This window comes from Solea senegalensis, linkage group LG9 (assembly GCF_019176455.1).
Source record: "Solea senegalensis isolate Sse05_10M linkage group LG9, IFAPA_SoseM_1, whole genome shotgun sequence".
Lineage (NCBI taxonomy): Eukaryota > Metazoa > Chordata > Actinopteri > Pleuronectiformes > Soleidae > Solea > Solea senegalensis.
Window position 1 is genome coordinate 9,423,599 of NC_058029.1, and position 23,619 is coordinate 9,447,217.

Consider the following 23,619-nt stretch of genomic DNA (forward strand, 5'->3'; position numbering starts at 1 on the left):
TATTGCATGCAAACTTAAGACTCATTTTCCCGTCTTGCTATTTTTCCACATTTGCTGAAGCAATAATGTTTTTGTTTTTACTTAAGAATTACAAATCTACTGTCGCGCCTTTTCTGTTCATCACAATCCTTTTAAATATTGTCTGGTGGCACCTGGAGGTTTTCTAGCAAAGTCATATGAAGGCTTGTGCTTACTTGGACCGTCCCATTCATCCGGCCCCACTGCGGTGTGCCTGGTCTTCTCACTCTGGCCGTCCATCTCCATCTCGCCTCCCTCTCGGTTGCCATCTTCTTCTCCTGCAAGGCACACACACACACAGGCATATAGTCTGTAAGGCAAATAGTGAGCAACCCTCCGTCCTGTTTAATCGTTCAAGAAACCTATTTTACTTCCACAACGTGCCGATTCTGATGAACTATATCTGATGATATATTTATTAGCCCATGCAGAAATGGTTTCGTTTTACAACTCTTTCCTGTGATGCTTAAGTGTGTCATAATCAGATGTTGTGCATGTGATATTGTGAATGTGTTTTTGTAGCTTAGTCCAAGCTCACCGGGTCCAGCTGCACACATTGATGTTAAAGGTGCTCCCATGAGTGCTTGCAGGAACAGGCGGAAGCCCCATGGAACAGGAAGGAAAGCAATGTGTGGGAGAGAGGTGGCTATTTATTACCTTTTGATCTATTGTGGAGCGAGCTAGAATGTGTGTTATAGGATGTAGGGCTGATTTACAGTCTCGGAGCTCACACACACCATGCTAAAGTATATTTGGGTATCTCTCTCCTGAATGTAAGTGCATAAAGACCTTGTTAAACCAGCTCCACCTCTGAGTGTGCAGCTGTAACACTGACAGGAGTGCCTGTTGAGCACAGATGCACTTAATCTAAAAAAAAAAATAATAAAAAAAAAAATTATAAATAAATTTAAACACGTCTACAGAAAGCACAGTTTGTACTCAAAGTTTACAAGCACATAAATCAGTGCTTCGTAGGTGTCCCTGGTGTGGCGCTCTAAATAAATCCGTTGTGGCTGACACAGTGAGTCTCTCTCCTCACTCGGGCAGAACTGCTTGGGGATGTAGTGGTCGTTTGAGGAGGAACATTTCTTTCACTTTTGTCACCAAAATCGTTTTCATCCCTTTGATGTTTTAAACCCAATAGTGAACGGTCAAGGACAGGCCCGGATTTCCACAGTAGATTATTACATTTTGGAAAGTGAAAGAAGTGCTGGAAGTGAGGAGTTACAACATTTTTGAGACGACACAGACAAATGTATTTTCAAGATGAGCCTTGGATAGGGCGTATTAGAGAAGACATTAGATGCCTGCGAGGGTCCACACCTGTAAAGCTCTGTACTAGACCCAACCCATTACCCACAATTATCTCAACGTCAAATCTATACGCCTTCCCTGCAACCTGACCAGTGATTATTAACTTACATGAATGCAAACGGCTTTATTTTCACCTGCACAGTTATATGTTATATATTGTTATATATTGTTATATATTGTTATATATAGCTACAGTCAATCACTGTGGTGTCACAGAAAAACTCGGCTTCATGTTATCTTACTTAGATGTAAAAATACTACAAATCACTGAAAACAAGTCATGTTTTCTTTTTTTTACTGCTTACACAACCTTTTTATGATTCAGATTTTGGAAGACTTTTTGACTTAAACATACAGTACATTCATACTATACATGCTGGTCTTATATGGATGCTTACCCTGAGTCTCTGAGTGTTGATTACAACTTTTTCAGTAGTGGAGTGTGCACTACACTCCAGCACTGTCCCTTCTCCATTATCTAAACATCTCTGACGCATTTTGCTTACTTAGCTTTTTTTTTGGACATACTGTAGCCCTCTTTGAAGAAGGTAGAACATGTTGCTAAATGTGAGAATATAGTGAGACTGAAGGGAAGTCAGAAATGTCCTACTTACACTATGTGAGGTCACTATGACCTAGTTTTGCTTATACAAGTGTCTGCTGGGGTTGGCGATTTCTCCCCCAACTCCTCCTCTCTCCCAATATATTATTAGGGAGCCAACTCGACTGAATTCCCCCACTATTTACTGTTGGGACTGGAGAAACCTCTTTAGCATACGAGGCTCGTATTCTGACGAGGATAACAAAAGCGTATATCAACAGTTCCTTCAATGGAGCGGAGTTTAGAAAAGCTGGCAAGATAACATTAAAGGCACTACCTTGATCTCAGGCGAACATGTTAAGCCCTGTAACGAAACGTATTCGAAGTGTTTAATTACAGCCCGGGAAATGAAGCTACAAGATGATTCCTTAATTAAGCAGTGATTAAGGATTTTCTGCCGTCTATCTAACACAGTTTGCAATGCATTTTAAACACAATCGCCCAGGCAACCTCGCCAGGGAACAATGTCACAGGGCTTTGATGACGTTTCCTGCACAAATGTCACCAGGAAAAAGTGGAGCGGAGGAAGAGGCCCTGGAGTATCACTTGTTTGCTTACAGTGCAGTTCGATATGACCCAGAATAGAAAGAAAGAACACTGAGACCTCTTTTTATGGGTTTATATGACAATGGGAATATTGACCTCGCTGATATAAAATAAATTGAGGTTTTGAATTTCATTCACAGATCCACTGTAGGAAATGGACTTTGAAGTGAACCCCTTTGCAAGGTTATCAAGGGAGATAGTGTCGATTGTCAGTGATCATCCTCCACATTATCGCCTAGATCATAATTTACATCTGGCTTAGGTTCTTTTTTCCTGTGCAATCAAATGGAGACACTTCGGGTTGAATGAAGGAAGACTGAGGAGAACAGAAGGGATGGGGAGGCGAGGAGGCCTGCTGGGTGCAAGGTTGGCGGGCATGCAAGAGGAGCCAGTGAGCTGTTAAAATCAGCCCTATCACCGCTCTATCAAAGGACAGCTCTCCAGCCAAATAGCAGTCACACGCAGCGTGCCACACATTCAGGTCAATAAGCTTATAGGCGATTTACACAAACAGTTCCTGGAGCAAGGTAGCAACAAAGTCATATTGGCTTTTTCTCCCCCTTTTAGCATTGTATCCGCCATAGGAGCCCTTGAAAATGTCAATCTCTTGTGTGTGACTTTAAGGAGTTGTGAGAGCTCTGAATCCCGACCGCTGAGTCTGGAGACAGTTTCTGCAAAATTTGAGTATAAGTTGTTTTAAGTCTTTGTGGGATTGCACAGTTTCATATGTTTTTATATATATATACAGTATATATATTTCATTATTTAACCCACTGCAAATGTGTGGAAACCCATCACAATCTTGCTATTGCTGGAGTGATTTTCAGAATGCAATATTAGGCGGGTAGAGGGCTGCTGCCCCCCCAGCAGTTGCAGTGCAATCACATGATATTGCATATATTTGGTTGTTGATGCAGATTATGCTGCAACAGATAAAGTCAATTCCAGGAAGCAACCTTTTTCACCAAAGTCAAGCATAGCTGTAAGACTTCTCTGCTATCTGAAAAATAGGTCTGAATTGCATGCAATTTGTGGCAGGCAAAGCACTCCAATGGAGCGAGGCTATTAGTGAAATGCTTTGCCACTGTCTCTTTAAATGCCAATAAATTCCCATCATTACAGAATCTGGCAGTTTTCCTCCCTGTCTGCAGCCTGGGTCTTTATCTCGCTCTGCCTCAGTCTCTGAGCATGTAGATCTGGCCCAGTTAGATTGTCATACTTAACAAACATTAATGATTAATTTCCTCCACTGAGTCAAATGGGGCTAAAGGGATGACTCGATTCATCTTATCGCACCACAAATTAGCATTTCCCCATATTCTTCGGCATCAACTGTGCATTAAAATTCCACATTAACCATTCTGGGCACTGGCAGCTGTGGCAAAAGAGCCAAGGAGATCTTCCTCCTCTATTACTGGAGATTCTGATTACTTCTGTGTTACACAAAGAGTGACATAATTAATTCTGCACTTTGAGTTTGTTACTGTAAGGCTCTGACTGTTGCGGTTCAAGTTACCCACTGAGAGGTTATTGGAAGGGTCAAGGTGTGTTTGTCATTTCCTGGCTGGAGAGATCTGAGCTTTTCATTTGTCACTTCCATTGTAGTCAAAAAATGCTTTGCCTCCACTGTAATTCTGTCACTGCACATGTTTACATGTACCTACCGTCATGTATCCTGACATTGGCCCACTAATCAATGGTTTATATAAACATATACATATGTGTGTGTGTATATATATGTATACACACACATTTATATGTATATTCACATATATATACATATACAAAGTTACACCTAGGAAATGATACACATGAAATGGCATGTAGATTTAGTGTCAGATCTAACTAAGGAAGTCATTTGTCATGAGACAACACTTGGAACGCAGAGAGGGAACAGCTTGTGGAAACACCCTGTGCTGAACTTCACAGATAGCCAACAATAAAAGAGAGGGTATACCAGCAAGGTGAATTTTCACAATTTCAGTAAAAAAAAAAAAAATGAAGATGCTACTTGGTGTACATAAAACGTATCTTTGCTGTGGAGTCAGTGTGTTCATCTGTGGGCTCTTCACAAATAGAGCTCCATAAATGTGAAACAGGAGTGGCTAGGTTGTTATTTGAAGTGAGATTCTGTTTTAATCACAACAGAAAGTCAAGGTCATTTCTTTAGATACACAGTGTTTCCCCCCCCCCTTCACAAAAGGTATTGATAGCCCCATGTGTTTCAAATCTGTGTTCCTTTTATCCAGGGGTGTACAATTCACCCAAGCTGCTTCAATTCAGCCACTGCATTTCAGATAAAACATATTGAATTTCACTTGTTCTCCTCATACATTTAATATTAGACTGTGCCAGAGCTGTAAATGCAATTTGGTGTTTTGCAAGTAAAAAATATCTGAAAAGTTTAATATTGTAAATATGTAACAAACGCAAACCTATCAATTGTTATCTATATTATTGTTATTTAAATAATGGCATCTAAAGTCTGAACCTAAAATTGATCTCTAGAATCTGAAGTTAAAACTTAATTTTATGATTTTCATTGTGGGTATGTATACAGCAAACAAACAGTCGAGGGTTTATAGTGAGAAATAAACACTGCTGTAGCTCCATTACTTCTCTTCCCCTGAGTATCTTTTGATAATTTAAAGCCAACAGGCCTAGAACCACGTCAATGTTGAGGGACCAAAATCCAGTGACAGCCATGACACCATTTACTAAACAGGTTAGAGAGCCAACACTCAGTGAATTTAGAAGTTCTCAAGTCAGCAACCAAGATGGGACATCTAGGTGATCCAAGCTCTTATCTGGGGAGTCCCTTTTTCTGCAAGGGTAAGGCAAATGGCTGAGTCTTTGGTGGCATTCAACTTCTTGACCTTTGCGCCTTTAAGCGGCTTTACTACTTCACCGCACTCTGATCAAAGTTAATTGCTTCATATGTTAATGAAAATTGGTACTCTTCTTTGTGTTGGTACAGCTTTTTAATACCTATTATAGACTGAAACTTTTAATGGAGGTTTTAGGTCCCCCTGACAAGCCCATTTCAGAGAGTGACTACACAGATACAAGGCTAAGCTAAGACCAGAGAGTCACTGCTCAGTGGAGGAACCTTACACCGGAGACTGTATTCTCTGGGAAGCAGCAGAAGATAAAGGCCATGGGATGAGTGGCTGCTTTAAAATCCACGCTCAAGTCCACATATGGCTAATTACAGCATGCCATCACATTTGAGAGGGTTTAGCTAATCAAGGGGCTCTCTTTTTCCTCCTATAGTCGAGGAATAACACACTTAAACCATTTAATGCTGCCAGGATTGTGTCCTGTGTCCTAATTCACGGCAAATTCACATAAGTGGGCTAAATTTAAGCCAGTCCGACATTAGTTTTAAATAGATCTAATTGAGAAGGGGATCATGGTGGAAATGACTACACCTGATGATTGCATATAACGTGCCAAGAGGGGGAAAAGTATGTTTGAATAGTATCATCTGGGCTTTAGGAGGCAGTGGGAGACTTAGCTACTGTAAGTTTCAAAGGCAGGGTAATAATAAACATCTGACTTGGTGTATGTAACAGATTACCAGTGTCTCCTAAAAGTAGTATTTGATGTAAGTGCTGCTTAGTGTTGATGTTATTCATAAAAAACGGGGAATGGGAAGGAGATTTGAGACCCAGTTCCTCACAAGGTTTTATCCAAAACAACGAGACTTTTGAATGCCTCCAAACGGAATTCTTTGAAGATTTCAAGAAGTTGTACTTTTCTCCTTATGCTGTAGCCACAAGTGCACTGTGCTGTCTATTTCATAGCTCCTGGGTTATTACAAGACCCCACATTGTACTTTGAAGTTTGAGTAAGGACACATTACGAGGGAGACAAAGGGTGAAACAAATGAGGTGTCACTGGTAATTACAATTTCCAAACAATTGTGCCATTCAACTTTTTTTCCAGAGAACAAAAGGAAGACATTATTGATACGATTACTGGGGCATAGCCCACCTGAAACATGAAAGATTTCCCCTCACCCCAATAATGAAATCCCACGAGGCACATCAGTTAAGAAGTGTGAATAAATATTTCTAAACAATTTTCTCTTTGAACGGCGAGAGAAAGAGGCAGACATTAAAAGCATTGGTTCTTCATTAAAAAAAGACAAGTTTATGGCATCCGCGAGCCTGTCAGAGTGGGGACACCTGGGGTAGTGAAAGCCAAGCAGCGGGGGGTTGGACGAGGCGGGAACTTAGGGGGATGGGACAAGTCTGTCATCTTCACACTGTAACCTGGAGCAGGCCACAAATTAGCTCCTTAGATGGCAAGGTGTGACCAAAATGAAACAAACATACAAAGAAGCAATCTAATTGAATTGAAGTTCAAAGAGGGCGAGGGCGCTTTATAGTGCTGGACCTCCGAGCAGTAGCAGGTGCTGCTGCTGAGCGTTCACAGAGCCTCAGTGCATGAGCAAAGGGACGCGTTACACCCTCCTGTTCAATGGTGTACCATAGCACCATCACAGAGGGAGAGACAATGTTGCCAATGTCATCTCTCTGTCTTAGATCAAACCACTGCTCTGCAGTAGATTGCTGGGATGACATATCATGATAGATAGTTTCAACTCGACGAAATTCTGTATCGAAAATGTTGCCGCACTTTTTTAGTCTTAACTTTCTTTATGATTCCCAGCGGTTGACGGTTGCTTGACTCATATTAGGCATGAAAAGAGTACCGCGCACCGCTTGTGGGAAGGCGGCCTCTCCAAGTTCTATGCAGTAGACTGAGTATGTGATCCGCACCTTTGTTGCAGAAGTACTCCATGTCTTCGCAGTTCATGTTTTCCGTCTCAAACTCTGCAGTGAAGTTCTCCTCCGCCGAGAACTCGTCTTTGGCCAGGAGCTCGTTCTCCTCGGAGACACACTCCTCCTCCTCCTCCTCCAGGCCATCCTCCAGTGGACCTAAAAGAACACACACACACATTCACACACACACACACACACACACACACACAAGGGAGATGTTCAGCAGTTTCATCACATCCTTCAGGCTTTTCATTAAAAAAGAACCTCTACCTCTCCTTGTTTCTTTTGTTGCGATACCTACAAAGTTATTCATAACGCCGTACTGTCTATGCATTCCACATGTAGACACTGAGTATAGACAAATATGAAGCCATGTGAATAAGGAATAATATTTTACCTTAATATTTCATTCCCTTTTTTGCTTTTTTAAAAAAAATATTATTCATTCCATTACAGCTATTGAAAAATGCCCTTTGAGACTGTGTGCTCTCTGAAAAACAAGCTGACATACAGCCAAGGTGAGCATTGATGTTAATCCCACTACCTGGAAAACAAAACCTCACACAGATGGAGGGAGGGGAGAAAAAAAAGTTCCTTTCCAGACTTTTCATACAGGCATCAGCAAGGGAGGAGGAAAGAAAAATACTTTTATTAATTTGTTAGCCTTATCACAGGGTACAATGTTGATTTTCCATTTACATTCCATGCCTCCGGGTAATACACCAGTGCAATCTTAAAGGAGACACTTTTCCGTGTGATTAATTTTTCCCCTCTCTGTGCAATATTATTTCTTTAAATCTAAATGATTTCAGAGTTTTGCTTGTAGCTGTACATCTCTTTTGGTATTTGCATATTACCATTTCTGCTTCAATCAAGGGTGTTGATGGAATTACTGTACTGCTACCTGAATTGTATTAGCTCTGAAAAACATCTCACCCGGCATTTGAATGTTATTAAGATAATGTGCATCTTGCACACCTCTCCCCCAATGTCAGCACATGAATTACCATAGCAAAGAATTGTTGGAACACTTCAAGTTTAAGGCTAGTTTCGATTTGAAATAATAACACACTCCAAGCCAAAAAAAAGAAAAAAAAAGAGCCCTACAACAGTCATGAAGCTTGTCCTCCAAGTATTATGAGCTGTGAAACTGAATAATCGTATCAAAAGTCCTGCCACAACTGCATTCTAGACGTGGATGCTGTCTCTGTCTCCGCCTGTCACACATGAGCTATGTTGCAGCCTCCTGTGCAACATCCTGGAGCTCAAGCAGAGTGCGCTGATATCCTCTCGACACCTTTCAGCGTGTTTGTTCTATTGTAGAGGGAGTGAGCCCCTCAGCTTTAATAAAGCAATAATTTCAGTTCAGAAAATGGGGCTGGTGTGCCTCTCCTGTTTCTCTTTCTTCCCACACTGAGCCTCATAAAAGACCCCCCTGATGTCCACAAACTGCCTGCTCTTTTCATTAGTCTTATAAATTACTCCTTTGTAGAAGCCTACATCTGCAGGAGCCCCGGACATGAAACGAATTAGCACACAGATCTCTAATAGACACTGTGGCGGCAGAGTGCTGCTTTTAAATTAGGATACAGTTTTATGATCTTATCTGATGCCTTTTGCTGATTCGCCGAGGAGCCAAGTGAAGCGTGAAGTGACTCGATGAGTCTACCATCGCTTAAGATGATACTGGGAGATAAATATCGCAGTATCAAGGGGAGATTGTATGACTGCCGTTAAAAGCTGGCTGCCAAGTCAATTGAAGACAGTGTGAAAGAAAGCGGGGAAATACATTTCTATACGCACGCTCCGTACACATTCCATTACACAGCTGAATAAGAACTGTGTGTACAACTAAACGATTCTTCCTCTGTTGCCGGCAAATACAGCAGCGCCGTTGCACCATAGAAAATAGACCCACGGTGTTGTGTGATAATAAGGGTAAAGGGAGATTAAAGATAAACTTCATGGTCAATAAGACACAAAGATTAGGGAGATAAGATGAGATAGAGCTGAGGTTTAATAGACTCAGAATAAGGGCATCTCACTTCCCCACTCCAGCAGATAGTAACTAAATGGAGCATTTTTAAACTGATAGAGATACTGGAGGCCTTGCTGCATATGGAAAAAAATGAAATGCTCCGCCCAGTCTTAGATATTAAAGGGGGGTCTGATGGCTACTTCCTGACAGCGTAGATGACCAAAGTTTGTTGGCATCCTCACATGTTTCGTTTATTATACAGTATTCATTGCATGGAGAGACCTGAAATTATTTCAGAGACAGCAATGATAAGAATAATGACTTTCTAAACGACTAGCACCACACTCCTAACTCATTTTCTGATAGTGGCGTTCCTGCTATATTTAGTTGTGTACTGTTTAAAATCCTGTCACATAAGCTGTGTGACCCGCGCTTGTTGGTGCATTTCTATAGGGTCTGTTGACGACTAGGGCCAGAGGAGTGTACGCTGCCTCACCCTCTTATCAAGACTCCTCTGGAGTTTAGATGGCCAATGACACCACAGGGAGAATGTCTGCACTGCACTTCACTTTCACCACAGAGCAGCCCACTCATCACTAAAGACACGCAAATCTGTACAAGCAAAGTCTTTTGAATTGGCGGGTGATCTTGGAAGTGACAGCGCAGTGTAAACACTGTTTTGGAAAACTGCATGGAAATCTTTTGGGAATCTATGAGGCTGTTTTCAAGCGACTGCATCTGTTCTGTTCTGCCAGGGTAATCCGAGAAGACTTGCTCTGTTCCAAGTGGGTGTCTTGAACTTTTACAGAGTTTACACAAGAAAAAAAGAAGAAGCCGCAAATCAGCTGGCGATTTTCTTTTGTAATACTGTAAAAAAAACAAAAAAAAAACATATACTTGTTTCTAAACCTAAAAATATTATAATGTTTATCTTCATTTATCCAGCATTAAATGGTTCCAGCCACTCAGTGTCACTATCTGTTACTTTAGTTTTCTTTTTCCCCCGGCTTCTCTCTCTCTCTAGGGGTCGCCACAGTGGGTGATCCGCATATTTGATTTGGCAAAAGATTTTCATGCCGGATGCCCTTCCTGATGCAAACCACCCATTTAACTGGGCTTGGGACCAGCACAAGCAGTACACTGGATGTGACACCCCTGTGGCTGGGGTTAATTTAGAGTGTCCAATTAACAATGAGCAATGGGGGATTGGGTACCTAACTACCTGTTACTTTAGTATTTTTATAAAATAAAACTCAACACCTTTAGCTTTTGCTGAGACAGAGTTCCGTGAACAATTTAGCTGGCAGAATAACAATAATAATGAGAGTCATTATGTAAAAATTGAAATTATGATTGTTAATTGTAAAATAATTAGATTTATTTTCCTTTTTTTGCATGTGAGTGCAAGTCCTTGAGATGAAACAATACTAAAAAGAAAATCCCTCTTTGATTAACTTACTCATGTTCTTCATTAAAATACTAACCTGCTCTAAGGGTTCACTAGCCAAATACACTGAGAACCACTTGATGAAACAATAAATCAGTTAAGCATGGAAAAAAAACTTAATCATCATATCAACAAAGAGAATGGTCAGCAGTTGCAGGCCAACAATGACCGTCTGTGACTTCACAGCTGTTCTGTTCGGACACCAGTGCCAAGTCACAGGCTTCACTTTGAATCATAGAATTCATCCCAGCACAAATATCTGTTCCATTTCATTGGGTGATTGAGGAAACTGCACCCTGTGCAAACTTCCTCTCAATCAGGGTCAGTGTCCAGGTATCTCTGAACCCCACACCCTAATCACCCACTCCCCCATAAACTGACCCGTATCATCCACATCCACCCGACTCTTCCTCTGCTGAACATAGCCCTGTTCAAACAGTCATGCAGCAGGCGCAGCCAATGCTAATAGAGACATTGGTAGCTGAATACAGGCTTGATCACAGTGGCTCTTTTGTTCATGGCGTGGCCTCTACCTGATAGGGATCGGCCATGCTGAGTGGAGCTCCAGAGAGGGATATGGTAATGCCCCCATGCACCGACTATATAAAATGGGGCGATACTCTGAGACCATGTGATGGACAGAGGATTAATGAGTCAAAGAGGAAGGGGAGCAGCAGAGAGAGGAGTCTGGACAGATGTGGCAAAATAATCTTTAAGGAAAACACACACACACACACACACACACACACGTCTGTGCCTCTGTGGACTAAAACAGAATGTGGAGGAAAACACACACTCGGATGCGCCAACCTTGCTTCACAAAACCTCAAACTTTACAAAAGCAGATCTCTAAACACACATGTGTGTCTGTGTGTGTGTGTGTGTGTGTGAGCAAAAGTGTATGAGTGACTGCTAATTTCATAGCGTGCTTTTTCAGCCGTCTGCAATGTGGCGAGCTTGTGGTCGGGCTGTGATAGCGACACCCCGCATTATCAGCAGGCTCCACAGTGTGATGTGTGGATCACAAACCCAGCCTCCTCTATAGCTACCTAATTAGAGGTGAGGTAATTGAATCTGACAGAACAAAGCAGCAGATCTCTATAAGCATGGAAATCATTTTTTGCTCCCACCTATACAGTTTCTCATCCAAAAGGCTCATTGAAAATGTGTCCAAGCTGGCCTGGGGATAAAACCTAGCACCTGAGACTAAACATGAATGCATAATGCAGCCCTAAAATCCAACAGGGCAACGCTGCACAACCTCTGCCAGCTCTGCTCCGTGTGACTGGCCCTTTGTGCCAACACTGATACCAGGTCTTCCTCACTTCCAGGTGAACACACACATACTCTGCAGGACTCTTCAAACTTCTGCGGGGGAGGAAATATAGAAATGCAGCTCAAGCTGCTCATGGCTCTACACTGTGAGCCAGGTAGGCTCAGACACATTTGTTTGTTTACCCCACAGCTGGAGAAAGAAATGGATAAATGCGGTGTGGAGAAAAAAAAAACTCCATCTCATCTTGCAGAAAGAGCAAAGAGAGAAAAGAGAGAGAGACGAGAAGGAGGAGAGTAGAGACTGGGGGCCATACTCTCTCCTTAGCTCTAATGACCTTTGGGAAGTAGAGGGCTCCCTCAGCCTTAGAGGAGACGGAGTGTATATGTTACAGGGCTCAAGCCTCTAATTTAATCCTTGATCACTGTAATGAAATAGATACCATTTACGCAACTCGTAATAGCTTAATATGCTACAGGAACCCTCAAAGGATTTTTTCATTTCAAACATCTTTTTTTTTCATACTGCGCAAATCTTAGAAAAAAAACACAGAGGAGCCTTTTTCACGATGTACGCTGTGATCAAACTAAATGTGGAGCTAATGCTGTAACACAAGTCAAAAGTAAATTACCATTCGTATTTTGTCTGTAAATGGCTGCTTGTGTTGTGTTTGTGTGTGTGCTGGAAGGAACGTGGAAAAGCTTCAGTGGAGTCTGATGTTTTTTTTTTGTTTTTTTTTTCTAAGCTGCAGTCTGTGACCAAGTATAAGCAATGGCATTGTTAAACTTGATTTTCCGGTTGCTAAGCAATGTATTTCTTGTGATTAGAAATGGCTGCCTTCCTAAATTTGGGCACTTACAATTAACAGTCAACAAACTGCTTGAAAACTCAGCACCAATACTTGTCCTGAAATTGCGGTAAAAAAAAATAAATAAAAGAAGAAGCCGATGAAGAGAGGAGACGGAGGGCAGGTTCATCAAGGGTGGATGAAAACATTTATTCACATCCTTGTGAAACAAACACCCATGCATATAGGAACACACACACACACACACACACACACAATCTCCTCTGTGAGGTTACAGCACGAGAGATGACATCTGATGACATCATGCATTTTGATGACCCACAAAGTTTACATTACTGTACGGTTATGCTTCACACACACACACACACACACACACAGATCCATCGAGTGGGAAACAGTATCACTATCACTGTCTGCGAAAATGTTACCCAGATGCAGAATAATTTGATGAATTATTTTTGTTCACATTTTCAAACGCTGTTTACGTAATTCTGCCGAGTATCTCGCTCCAATCAGACGTCGCGTTGGATCCCGGCATGTTTGCAGACTCGCTAAGTTCTGTGTTGTTGCGCCCAGTGTTTCTGTCTGGCCTGTTGAAGGGGAATAACACGCACTTCTTTATCCAATGAATTTGAATTGGAATGGTATGAAAACATGCTGGCATTTGACTATGCCATTAAAATGCTGGAGGCACCTCTGAGCGTGCCCGAGGGCTTCAGCAGATGCCAGCCAGTTTGTCTGTGGAGTTAGCTGGGTCCCGCTCCACTCTACTGCCTCCACTTGTCTCTGTAGAGTTTACAGACACACACGCGCGCATCCAAGTGGACTCTGGTGCAACTTGGTCCATAAAAGTCACAAAGCCTGTCCTCCAATGTCTCTTGCAGGACGACATTTGCTTTGCAGGGAGCGACGGAGAGATTAAAACGCTGTTAAGTTGGCCGGTATGTTGTGTTCAGGGCCTTCCTGTTACAGACCTGTTCCTCCTCTGGCTGAGTGATTTATTAGTGTCATTCTGTTACTTCTCAGGAAATAAAATTTAACCATGTGCCTGTACACCGAACGTGACAGCTGAAACAAAGCTGGTAAAATATGTGTGGTCTTAATTACTGGTTTATAAGCAAGCTTTTCACTAGAACGTTCACTTTTAATGAAGCCATTGAGTGAGGCTCCTCCGGGGAGCTATCATGGTTAAGTGGGGGCATCCATCTTCAGCCACTGGGCTGTCTGCAGACGAGTGGAGGCTCTGACTACAGCACGCTCACCTCATATTAGTTCACTTTATCTCCACTAAGTAAAAAGTCTGTTGGAGGGTGCTAACAGTGGTGAGAAAAGACTTTTCTCCACCAGCTCTGATGAGGCAGAGGCAGTTTTCATCCTGTAGAGGCAGCGGCCACTTCACTGTGTCTAAGTCGGTGCTTAAGAAGACACTAGTGTTTAACCTGAAAAGCATCACATTCATCACATTCAGTGGCCTCAATGCGACGGTAAACGCTAAAACTCCCTCTGTAACAAATAGCTTTTAGTTGGGCGCCATTTCAAAGAATTTAATGGGGAGCCTTCAGAAAAAGAAAAATGATTAGTGTATCAAATAATGTAGATAAAACAATATTCTTCCATCAAGGAATTTCTATGAAATGGATATATCTAAGATGTCAATTTCATTCCAGTATTGTGACGGATGGGGGGGTTCCTTTTGCAATAAATTCTTCATTAATTCAATTCTAATTTGCCTCTGGTTCCTATTTCCACTATTGATAGTTCCACTTCTTAATACCTCGGATAAGGCGCAGGGGGGAAATCATTGCAATAACTCAGTGGAGACTGTGAGCAGCAGATATCATCTAAATATTACCAATGCCAAAAGAAGTGTGAAGTCTGATGAACATTTCAAAAGAACAATTCTTTGTGGATCAGCTAAATCTTTTCCACTTTTTAATTAAAAGTAAAGAAAATAGAAGTTAATTATCCTGTAAAGATTAGCTGGTGGGCATCTTTCTGTAAATTAGTTCTAATTAAAAGGAAATTGTCAAATGACATTCAAAGCACTGTCCTTTAAAACACAGACGGAGATGGGCTTTTTCTTCCCTCCCTCCCTCCCCCTCAGCCTCACTCCTAATTCTTGATCTGGCCATGTGAAGCTTCGTGCTGGAAGATTAGGATTCTGCCAGTGCTTCAGACAGTACACACACACACACACACACACCATGCTCCCTGGATAGCAGGCCTCTAGCACGCTGAAATACTACTGCATCAATGGGGAGCTATAGTGGCTGCTGGAGATAAATACTCCTCATTGATAAATGATTCCACTGATTAGTTACTTGGAATTGGGCTTACACCTTCACATCAGGCTGATAGTGGCTTTTCAGATCTTTGTTGTGCCTTATCGAGTGTTAAAACTTGGAAAAACTACAGTTTTCCTGTTATTTTTTCCACAGATATTGTCTTAAAATCAAAGGTAAAGTGCTGCTGGCATGTGCAGGGATAATACTCCGCCAACTATTTCCAAATAAGGGAAGAGAATTATGTTTTATGAGACTATAGGTGTTATTGTCAAGCTTGTTATACAGCGTATTGCTATTATAGGTGTGAGTCATAATGTCAACTCATGTAAAAAAATAAATGCATCTTTTGATGGCTAAAGATACAACATTTCACAGCCAAATGAAAGCTAGCACAACGATGCATAACCTCTACTTTTCTCCACAACTAATGCAACTTTTTTTTTGCATTTGGCTTCATTTGTTAAATTAAATACTTAAAGTGTTCCTTGAATCACAACTTACCACCAACTTGTCTTGTAAGTCCAACTTGTGTGCTCATGTAAAGTGAATGCTATAGTTAATGTAATATATGTGTTAACGTTGCTGGTTAGCATGTACATGACATACTAAACAAACCACAACCTAACCATGCTTAAGTCTGGAATTGAAACAAAGATCCTTTACTGCTATATTAAAAAAAAGATTAAAAAAGTGGAACTAAAGTCCAATTGGTACTGATTATTATGCTGATTCTTAAGTAAATGTTAACCCAACAGAAAATAATGACGTTTAACCACCACAACTTTACAAAACTGAAGATGACATCTTCTCCATTAGCTTATTTTCCCCAGACAATCTAAAAAACATTTTTAACTTATTAATTCATTTACATGAGATAATTGACCCCTTCTGCTTAATGTCAACACGACTCAGACTCTGAATTGACAGTAAAAATGGTTACACTGATTTTCTGACAAATAAATCAAATTCAACTTGTTTACTTGATGCTTTATTTCCACTGAAAAAAACAACTACAACAACAACTTTCTCAAATGAACACACACAGCACTTAACCAACATCCACTATCATCACTTTACACATAAATGATGAATCAGATGCTCTTTGTGTTTGTATGTGTGTGTGTGTGTGTGTGTGTTCTCCGTAACTTTCATCTGATTTCATGTGGATTTCATCATTCACTGTCTCGGCTTGGCTGTTGCTGCCATCCGCCCGCATTGTATCAAACCAGATTCCAGCAGTAAAGTCTGACAGAAGAGAGAGGAAAACATAGCTGAAGCCCCTCCATCTGCTCTGGCTAATGATGATGCTCTCCTTGGCCTGGAGCAGAACTGTGTGAGGGAGATTTACACCCATAATACCCCCAGGGCTCTGGAGCTGCACCATTCTCCAAAACACTGTCGCTCCATCACTTTCTATATGATAGCTGGCAGAGCAGGTAACAATGGACCAGCAACAATGTCTTTTTGTATTACTGACAAGTGCCTTATTTGGTTGACATAACCTGCCTCGGTGTCTGAGGAGTGGCACTGAGCACACAGGGAAATGGATGACAGCTACACCATTGACACATTGTGCCGTTGCAACAATCCTACCAGACTATGTTTTTGAAAAACACCCAGCAGTGTGTGTGTGATACAAGTCAGGCAGTGACTGAGGGAGAGGTGGCTGTCGTTGTGATACACTAATTGGAATGATGGGGAGGGTGATGCTTTATTTACCTTGTTCTAAGGGTTTATAGGTTGTAATTGCAACTTCAATGTGGGGGCTGCAGAGCCGTTATAAGCTCCGTGTGGGACCAGCGTTGACATATATCTCCTAAAACAAGTAAGTTAAATAGTGAGAGGCAAAAAAAAGAGAGAGTCCCTCTGTGTGTGTGACAGACTAAGAAAGAGGAGGACAGTGAGAGAGGCACATATCGGGGAAGGGTGTGTGTGTGTGTGTGTGTGTGTGTGTGGGGGGGGTTGAGAGCTCCACTCCTCAGGGATTGAGTGTTCACACACAGTAAATGGAAGTGGCACAGCTCTGACCTTTGAGCTGCAGCATACGAGTAAAGTGAAGGCGCTGTCAAAATATTGCTTCAGAAATGACAATCCACCTCGCCAGTCCCAAGTCTTGACATGGCAGGCAAGTGGAGAGCGGTAACCTGCTGATCCCGACATTACAAATGAGGGATTATCATGACAACAAACCGCGGCGCGACACACTGCATATACCCTAAAGATATTCTGGCGTTGCCCCTTATTATCAACAACGTCCCACACAGATAGCCGGCGAGGACACTGGGTGCGGCCCCGCCCCCAAAATCTAAAGCATGTTTACGTGTGACACAATCTCCCAAACTGAATTTTAAAATCACGTTTCATAAAGTAACTTCTGCTTATCATCACCAACTTTGCCGGTGCCGTAATGCACTTACATAGTTTCACAGTTACAAAGTAGGCTTTGGCAGCCGAGCGGCGTCGCCGCGTCTTCATTTACACCCGTGTAATACTCAAGTCCACAGAGAATAACTCAATCGTAAAGAATACCAAAATATCACAAGAAAATTACCAGGGCTCTGAGAGGAAGCTCGGGAGGAACAAAGACAGGAAGCCATAATTATATCTTGGCGTGTATAGCATGTCAATGGGCCACCTTCATTCTGGAGGGCATTCCCCTGGGCCCCTCAGGCATCAAAATGATGTCCAAATTATTTTGCGCTCCACTGTAGCATGGCACCAATATCATATTTACTGGTGGTGCATTATGACAACGTTGATATTTACACCTGTCTCTCTGAGAGGGTTTACACTCTGTCATTTAGTAAATGTACAGTATGCATATGAGCTTGTTGGCAGGGATTTAATTTAGGTCAGAAATGGAATATATCAATAGCAACCCATATGTGCATCTTTCTTTCTCATTTCTCCCTCTCTCCTTCTCTCTCTCCTGCCCCTCCCCAGCCGCCTTTGCTCAGAAGCTTGGCGATGAAGCAGCTTGACGACTGCAGAAGTGTGATATGTGCAAATCACATTTGCAGATGAGCTTGAAACTCCTTTTAATATTCAGATATCAGACATCCCGCACTGAGAAGCCAGCTAAGACGCGATTCGGGGCGAGAAAGCAAGATCGGCGTCATTAGGGGAATCGTTAGAGGCTCGGTTTACATTTTACATATTTCACAAAAATGTACAACCAAGTGAAAACATCACCAGTTATCTGTGATAACAATGCAAATTTTTGTCAGAGAGCACATGAAGATTCTGTCAAAATCCAAAGTCGCTCAGGTCTTTCTTTCCTCTCCCCCCCCCTTTCTGGCTTAACACCCTCAGCTTATTGGCGCTTTGATTCCTTTCATATTTTTTTCTTCCCTGAGAAGACACACAGACTTCTGGAGTCAAAGGCGGTGAAAGGTACGTTTGCCACGAGGCACGGGAACACGTGTCCCCGTAGCCTGCCAATAGCTCATCAAACACACAGGCCTGTGGATGGATGCGAGCCCGGCTGCCATTTAGGACATCTGAACAGCATCCACTCTGCCACACACACCATCCCTAACTCCTGTTTACTTGCTTCAGTCGGAGCCACAAAGAACAGCCCTGTTTCCTGACCATTTTGCTGCACACACATGCAGCACGATGACAACAACGCCACCACGGGGTAGCATTTTGTTCCCCTTGTACCTGCTCCTTTGTGGCGTACAGTACTGCTCCGACAAGATTTACAGCCTCAACTTTTTCATTGGATGAGAGAACATAGCCCCTGCAATTTTCCCCCAACCTTCTTCATTTCCCCGTGTCTTAGCCCAGCACCAAATTTGTCTCTGTGCCATTTTAATTACAGCCAAGGCAATCTTTATGGTGGTATTCTGCGAGAACACCAATCTGCAAAAAAGGTGATAAGTAGAGCCGCCACCCAGCTTTGGTATCAGTAATAAACAGACACTTAATTGAATAATTTGACCTAAGAGCCTGATCCTGGGAAATAGCATGCTGGAAAAATTATTTTGAATATTGAAGACAGTTCAGTGTTTTGCATGACGCCTGCAGTAGGAGAACACACAGTGGATTTGGCGGGTTGCCCACCAACTCGCCAATGTGGGCCATGGTGAGTCTTTACAGAACAGATAAGTGAGCCTTTGGTATCCTGGAAGCACTCAGATGTGTGTGTGCGTGCACACGTGTGTGTGTGTGTGTGTGTGTGTGTGTGTGTTGTTGAAAGGGGGAGATGACACATGTATGCATGAGTCTGTGTGCAGGCGTGTGCGTGCATGTGTCCGATATGTTCGAGGGAGAGTGGGGGGGGAGTGAAGTGTGCCCACTCAAGGTCCATCTCTAGCACAGCAGCCACATGGGCACATCCCCTGTCTCTGTGCAGCCCCAAAGCCCCCCAAAACAAAAAACAAAACAAACAAACATAGAATCATAGAAACACACGCTTCTACACGGAGCAGCTTCCCGCAGAGCCCGAGAGACAATGACTCGCAGCCCCTTCCTGTTTAAGGATAGCTGTCAGAGGATGATGGCTGCGATTCAACACTGCAGCAGGTTTGCACAGAGTTCCCTGATAAAATGGGAAAAAAAGCAAAAAGCTTGCACTCTCTCTTCTCCCTCTCTCTCCTTCTTCTTTCTGTCTCTCCCTTTCTCTCACTCTCTCCATCACTCTCCCTCTCCCTCCACAGTTCAACACTGATTTGACTGCTAGCATAATTTTGCAGAGGAGACTATTTGCAGATGCAGCAGAGTTATCAATCCGAACAGACACACAATCCGGGTCCAATGTCACTTCTCCTCATTATGTTAATGGTTAATACATGCAAATGAAAACATTCCGGCAATTTGATTTCTTTGAAGATAGTTTGCATATTGTCTTAGCCATAATGATGGTACACTTTCTCCCAGCTTCGATTTATGCAAGGCTAGTTAGTTCATTTTTATCAGCTCTAGGTTCATTTCTAGGGCTACTGGAATGTGTTTTCCCCTTACCCTCACTATTTAACTAATTAGGATTCAGGTACCATAAGCAGATTTTTCACGCTATTGGTGTTTTTCTTAATTAAGAAACAAATGAATTCTCCCCAGCAAAATAGATGGAACAACGGGATAGGGTGCCAGGGGCCAGATGCGGCGCTTCTTAATTAGAAGTCACTCCATTGTCTGAGGTTTTTTAATGAAGCTCCAATCTAAATGGATATCAAAAAAGCTCCTAGTGAAGAAAACACACACTCTCACTCACTCACACACACCGGCCATTTAAAATAATAAGGAAATAAAGATAATGAAAGACAAAAGATATGTACTGGCAGCCCCGGCTCACACCTCCAGTTCAGCGCATGCAGTGCTCTCGTCACCTCTGGATGAGCCCTATTAAAGCAGCTCGATCCCTCGCTTTCCCCCGCCTGCCCGCCTGCAGACATGTCTAATGTTCTGCCAAGCCAACAGTGAACCACTCTCTTTTCAACTTCTCATCAAAGGTGGAAGTTTCATTACCCTGTGGATGGTTATCAACCAACTCTTTCTGCAGCTGTCAACTTCCTGTTTTTGGTCTTGAATAACAGTGGAGGTTTGCAACAGCTCAACATATCAGTGTCACTGGTGATAGGCTGATGTTTTCGCACAGCGAAGGCAGACGCACAATTTGCAATTAGCTGGAACAAATTATCACCTGGACACAATATGGAAGATAGAAGTGGGGGCGGGCAATTAGATTTAAGCACCGGCGTTTATACGCTGTGCGGATGGAACAAAGGGAAAGTTTTTGTTTGTAAGTTAATTTTCAGGTTGTGTTTTTTTTTTCCCTGTGAAGCCCAATCATCTCGCTCAGCCTTGGTCATGCCTGCCTGCTGTTCTGGTGACTAAAGGCGATAACATCGGGGGTGTTTTTGACTGAAATAAAACCCGTGGCATGCCCATATGTGCTGCCAGCCCCATCAGTTCTTCTTCAGACGGCATGGCTTAGGAGCTCCCGGAGGATGGGCCAGTGCCCACTGATACGGGGCCCAGCAACGGTCTTGTCCAGGCCAAGTATCCCTGCGCCCAGGGGCTGTGCCATCAATGCCATGACTTGTGCCAGACTGGATCCCACCCAGCAATCCATTTCAAAGGCTTTTTTTTTTTTTTTTTTACAGATCAGGTATGCAGTGTGATTTTCCTTTCCCTTTGTAATGTGCCGTGTCAAAGGCGAGCTAGGCTGACTTTAAAGTCATATACTAGTTTTTTACGCCTTTCATTTGGGAAGGAGACATAATTGATTTCTGACTTTCCAAATGTCAAGTTGGAAGAGAACAGATAAAAAGAGCTATGTCCTAAAATCAATCAGCAACATGGGCAGGTTGATTTGGATGGTATTTGGCGTTTTGGCCATTTATATGTACATAAGTAACATGTTTCTCAATTATAAAAAAAAATAATGTTGCACTATTATTGTTATAATTGGAAAATGCATCATCAGATCATCACTAACTCTCTTAGGTAGAACATTTGGCCAAATTGAAACTACTGATTCATGTCTTCAGCTTCATGCAGTGAAAAGCAGACGTTTATTAAAGAAGAAAGTTTCTTAATAAAAAGTCTACTTTCTGAATACCTCAATTTATCCACAAATTACCATAATCCCCTGGATGTTAGCTCATGTGATCTCTCTCTCTCTCTCTCATTTGGAGCATTACTTGTTTATTTATATCTGTGACTGAGATTAGAGGGGAAGATTACTTAGCACAGACCCATGAATAGCGATCAAAGACTGGGTGGATAATGTAAGTCTTTCAGTGATTGCTCAGCTCTTTTCAAATCTACCGGTGGTGTATTAGAACAATGCATGTGGCTGTGCTCCATATAGTGTGACAACAATAATACAAAATCCTCAGGGAGTGAACTGCATGTAAACACTCCAGATAAACACACAGTACACTGGCACAGTGTCCTCTAATGCAGCACAAAAAAAAAAAAAAAATAAGCTCTGATCCTGATGAGGGCAATCAGTTCAGTAAAATGACATGACTTGTCTATCATGCATGAATGCAGGTCTGGTTCTGTATCTGTACAGAGTAATGTGTTTTACAGCCCACACTGTTACTGAGAGCTTAGAGCTGGAAAACACCAGCCACAGGTAAACAAGCAAACAACATAATGACCTTGTGATTATTTGAAACAAAAAGGTGGACACAAATATGACACTCTCTCATTCAGATGATTTATGAAGAGTGTTATGATAGCTGAATTGTCCATTTACTTTTTACTCTGCCTGTATACGCCGCTCTCTTTCGGAGAAAACAGAGGTCCGGCCAATTATTGGTGGCAGGACAGAGGAAGCTATAGCTCAGATATACCTGACAGAGGGATTCATAGGACAGCAACTACACAAATGTGTGCAGTAACGAAAAAACAAAAGGCCAAACAGAGTCAGGTTGCAGTTCTGACAAAAAAAACAACAACTTTGCGAGCAGAATGTTTTTGTAGCTGCAAATGAAGGGACGAATCTGAGGACCAGTTGGCTAATTATTTATCCTGCTGGCTTTTATGGCTCTCATTAATTTCCTCCTTCTCTCTCTTTACCTTCCATTGAAAGTCTGAAGTCAACCTGCATCTGGTGCTGATAACGCCGGGGTCTCAGCAGCCTCCCAGCCTCCCCTCTAACCCGCCCACACGCACCTCCACCAGAGAGAAGGAGCCGCTTTTATGCACTCCCATAAGATGCTGCCATTAGAAATGGCAATGAATGTTCCAAATCCACAAAGATGTGCTCCCTCAAGTAGGAAAATGTCCAGTACAGTGTTAATGGGAGGAATCATAAATGTCACAATGCAAAAAAATGATGCTACAGACAAATTGTGCATGATTGGAGGATACATTTCGTTATTTTAGTATTGACACTGCTTATTTAAATTCCTCGACCAGCTTGTCCGATTTTACTTTCATGATTTATGATGATAACATCGTTTCACAAAAGCTACTTCTTTGTCTACACTATTTAAATATAAGGGGCAATTAACGAGGTACGTTGGATTTCGGATGTGATGCCTGAGTTTTTCTGGCACCGGTTGCACCTTTTCCTTCTCTTCTTTTTCTTGGCTTCTTGTTTTTTTTTTGGTCTCCCTCTCCTTCACCCTCTGTCACTCTTTTACTTTAGGCGGTTGACTGAGATTGGCCGACTATTGATGCTTTGGTGAGATCACACCCCTGCAGGTTTGAGCTCAGACTATCTGCCACTCCCTGACGGCCCAATCTGGCTCCACGCACCCTCCCCGTCCAACTTTCTCCCCATCATCGCCCTGCTCATCCTAATTCTCCTGCTCCACCCTGAACTGTTGGTCACATTCACTGCACGACAACAATGTATGGCAGCCCCTCAAATGAACTGTAAGGGCCTCATTGACAAACCAAACACCACATTTGGGGCCATTCCTTCCTAGTGAGCTGATAGAGGCTCCACACTGCTCACACTTTCAAACACAGCGGTCAGACACAGTGGCTGAGATTTGCTGGAAAGCAAATATTGTCCAGTTCTGCTGGCTTCAAACATCCGTCAGGTGGCAGAGACTACCTAGGCGGTGAAGCAGCTGCATTACACACACACACACA

The 23,619-nt window shown here is 42.4% G+C and overlaps 1 protein-coding gene across 1 annotated transcript in view; it reads right to left on the reverse strand.

The window, feature by feature from the left end:
- The window catches only part of zfpm2a (zinc finger protein, FOG family member 2a), an 82,015-nt gene extending 74,651 nt beyond the window's left edge, over positions 1–7,364 (reverse strand). The window contains exons 1-2 of the mRNA XM_044034368.1: positions 7,267–7,364; positions 195–296 (exon numbers count right to left, since the gene is read on the reverse strand). Of these exons, the coding sequence (XP_043890303.1) occupies positions 195–296; positions 7,267–7,303 (139 nt within the window). The 5' untranslated portion in view covers positions 7,304–7,364. The remainder of the gene's footprint in view (positions 1–194; positions 297–7,266) is intronic.
- Between the last annotated feature and the right edge of the window lie 16,255 nt (positions 7,365–23,619).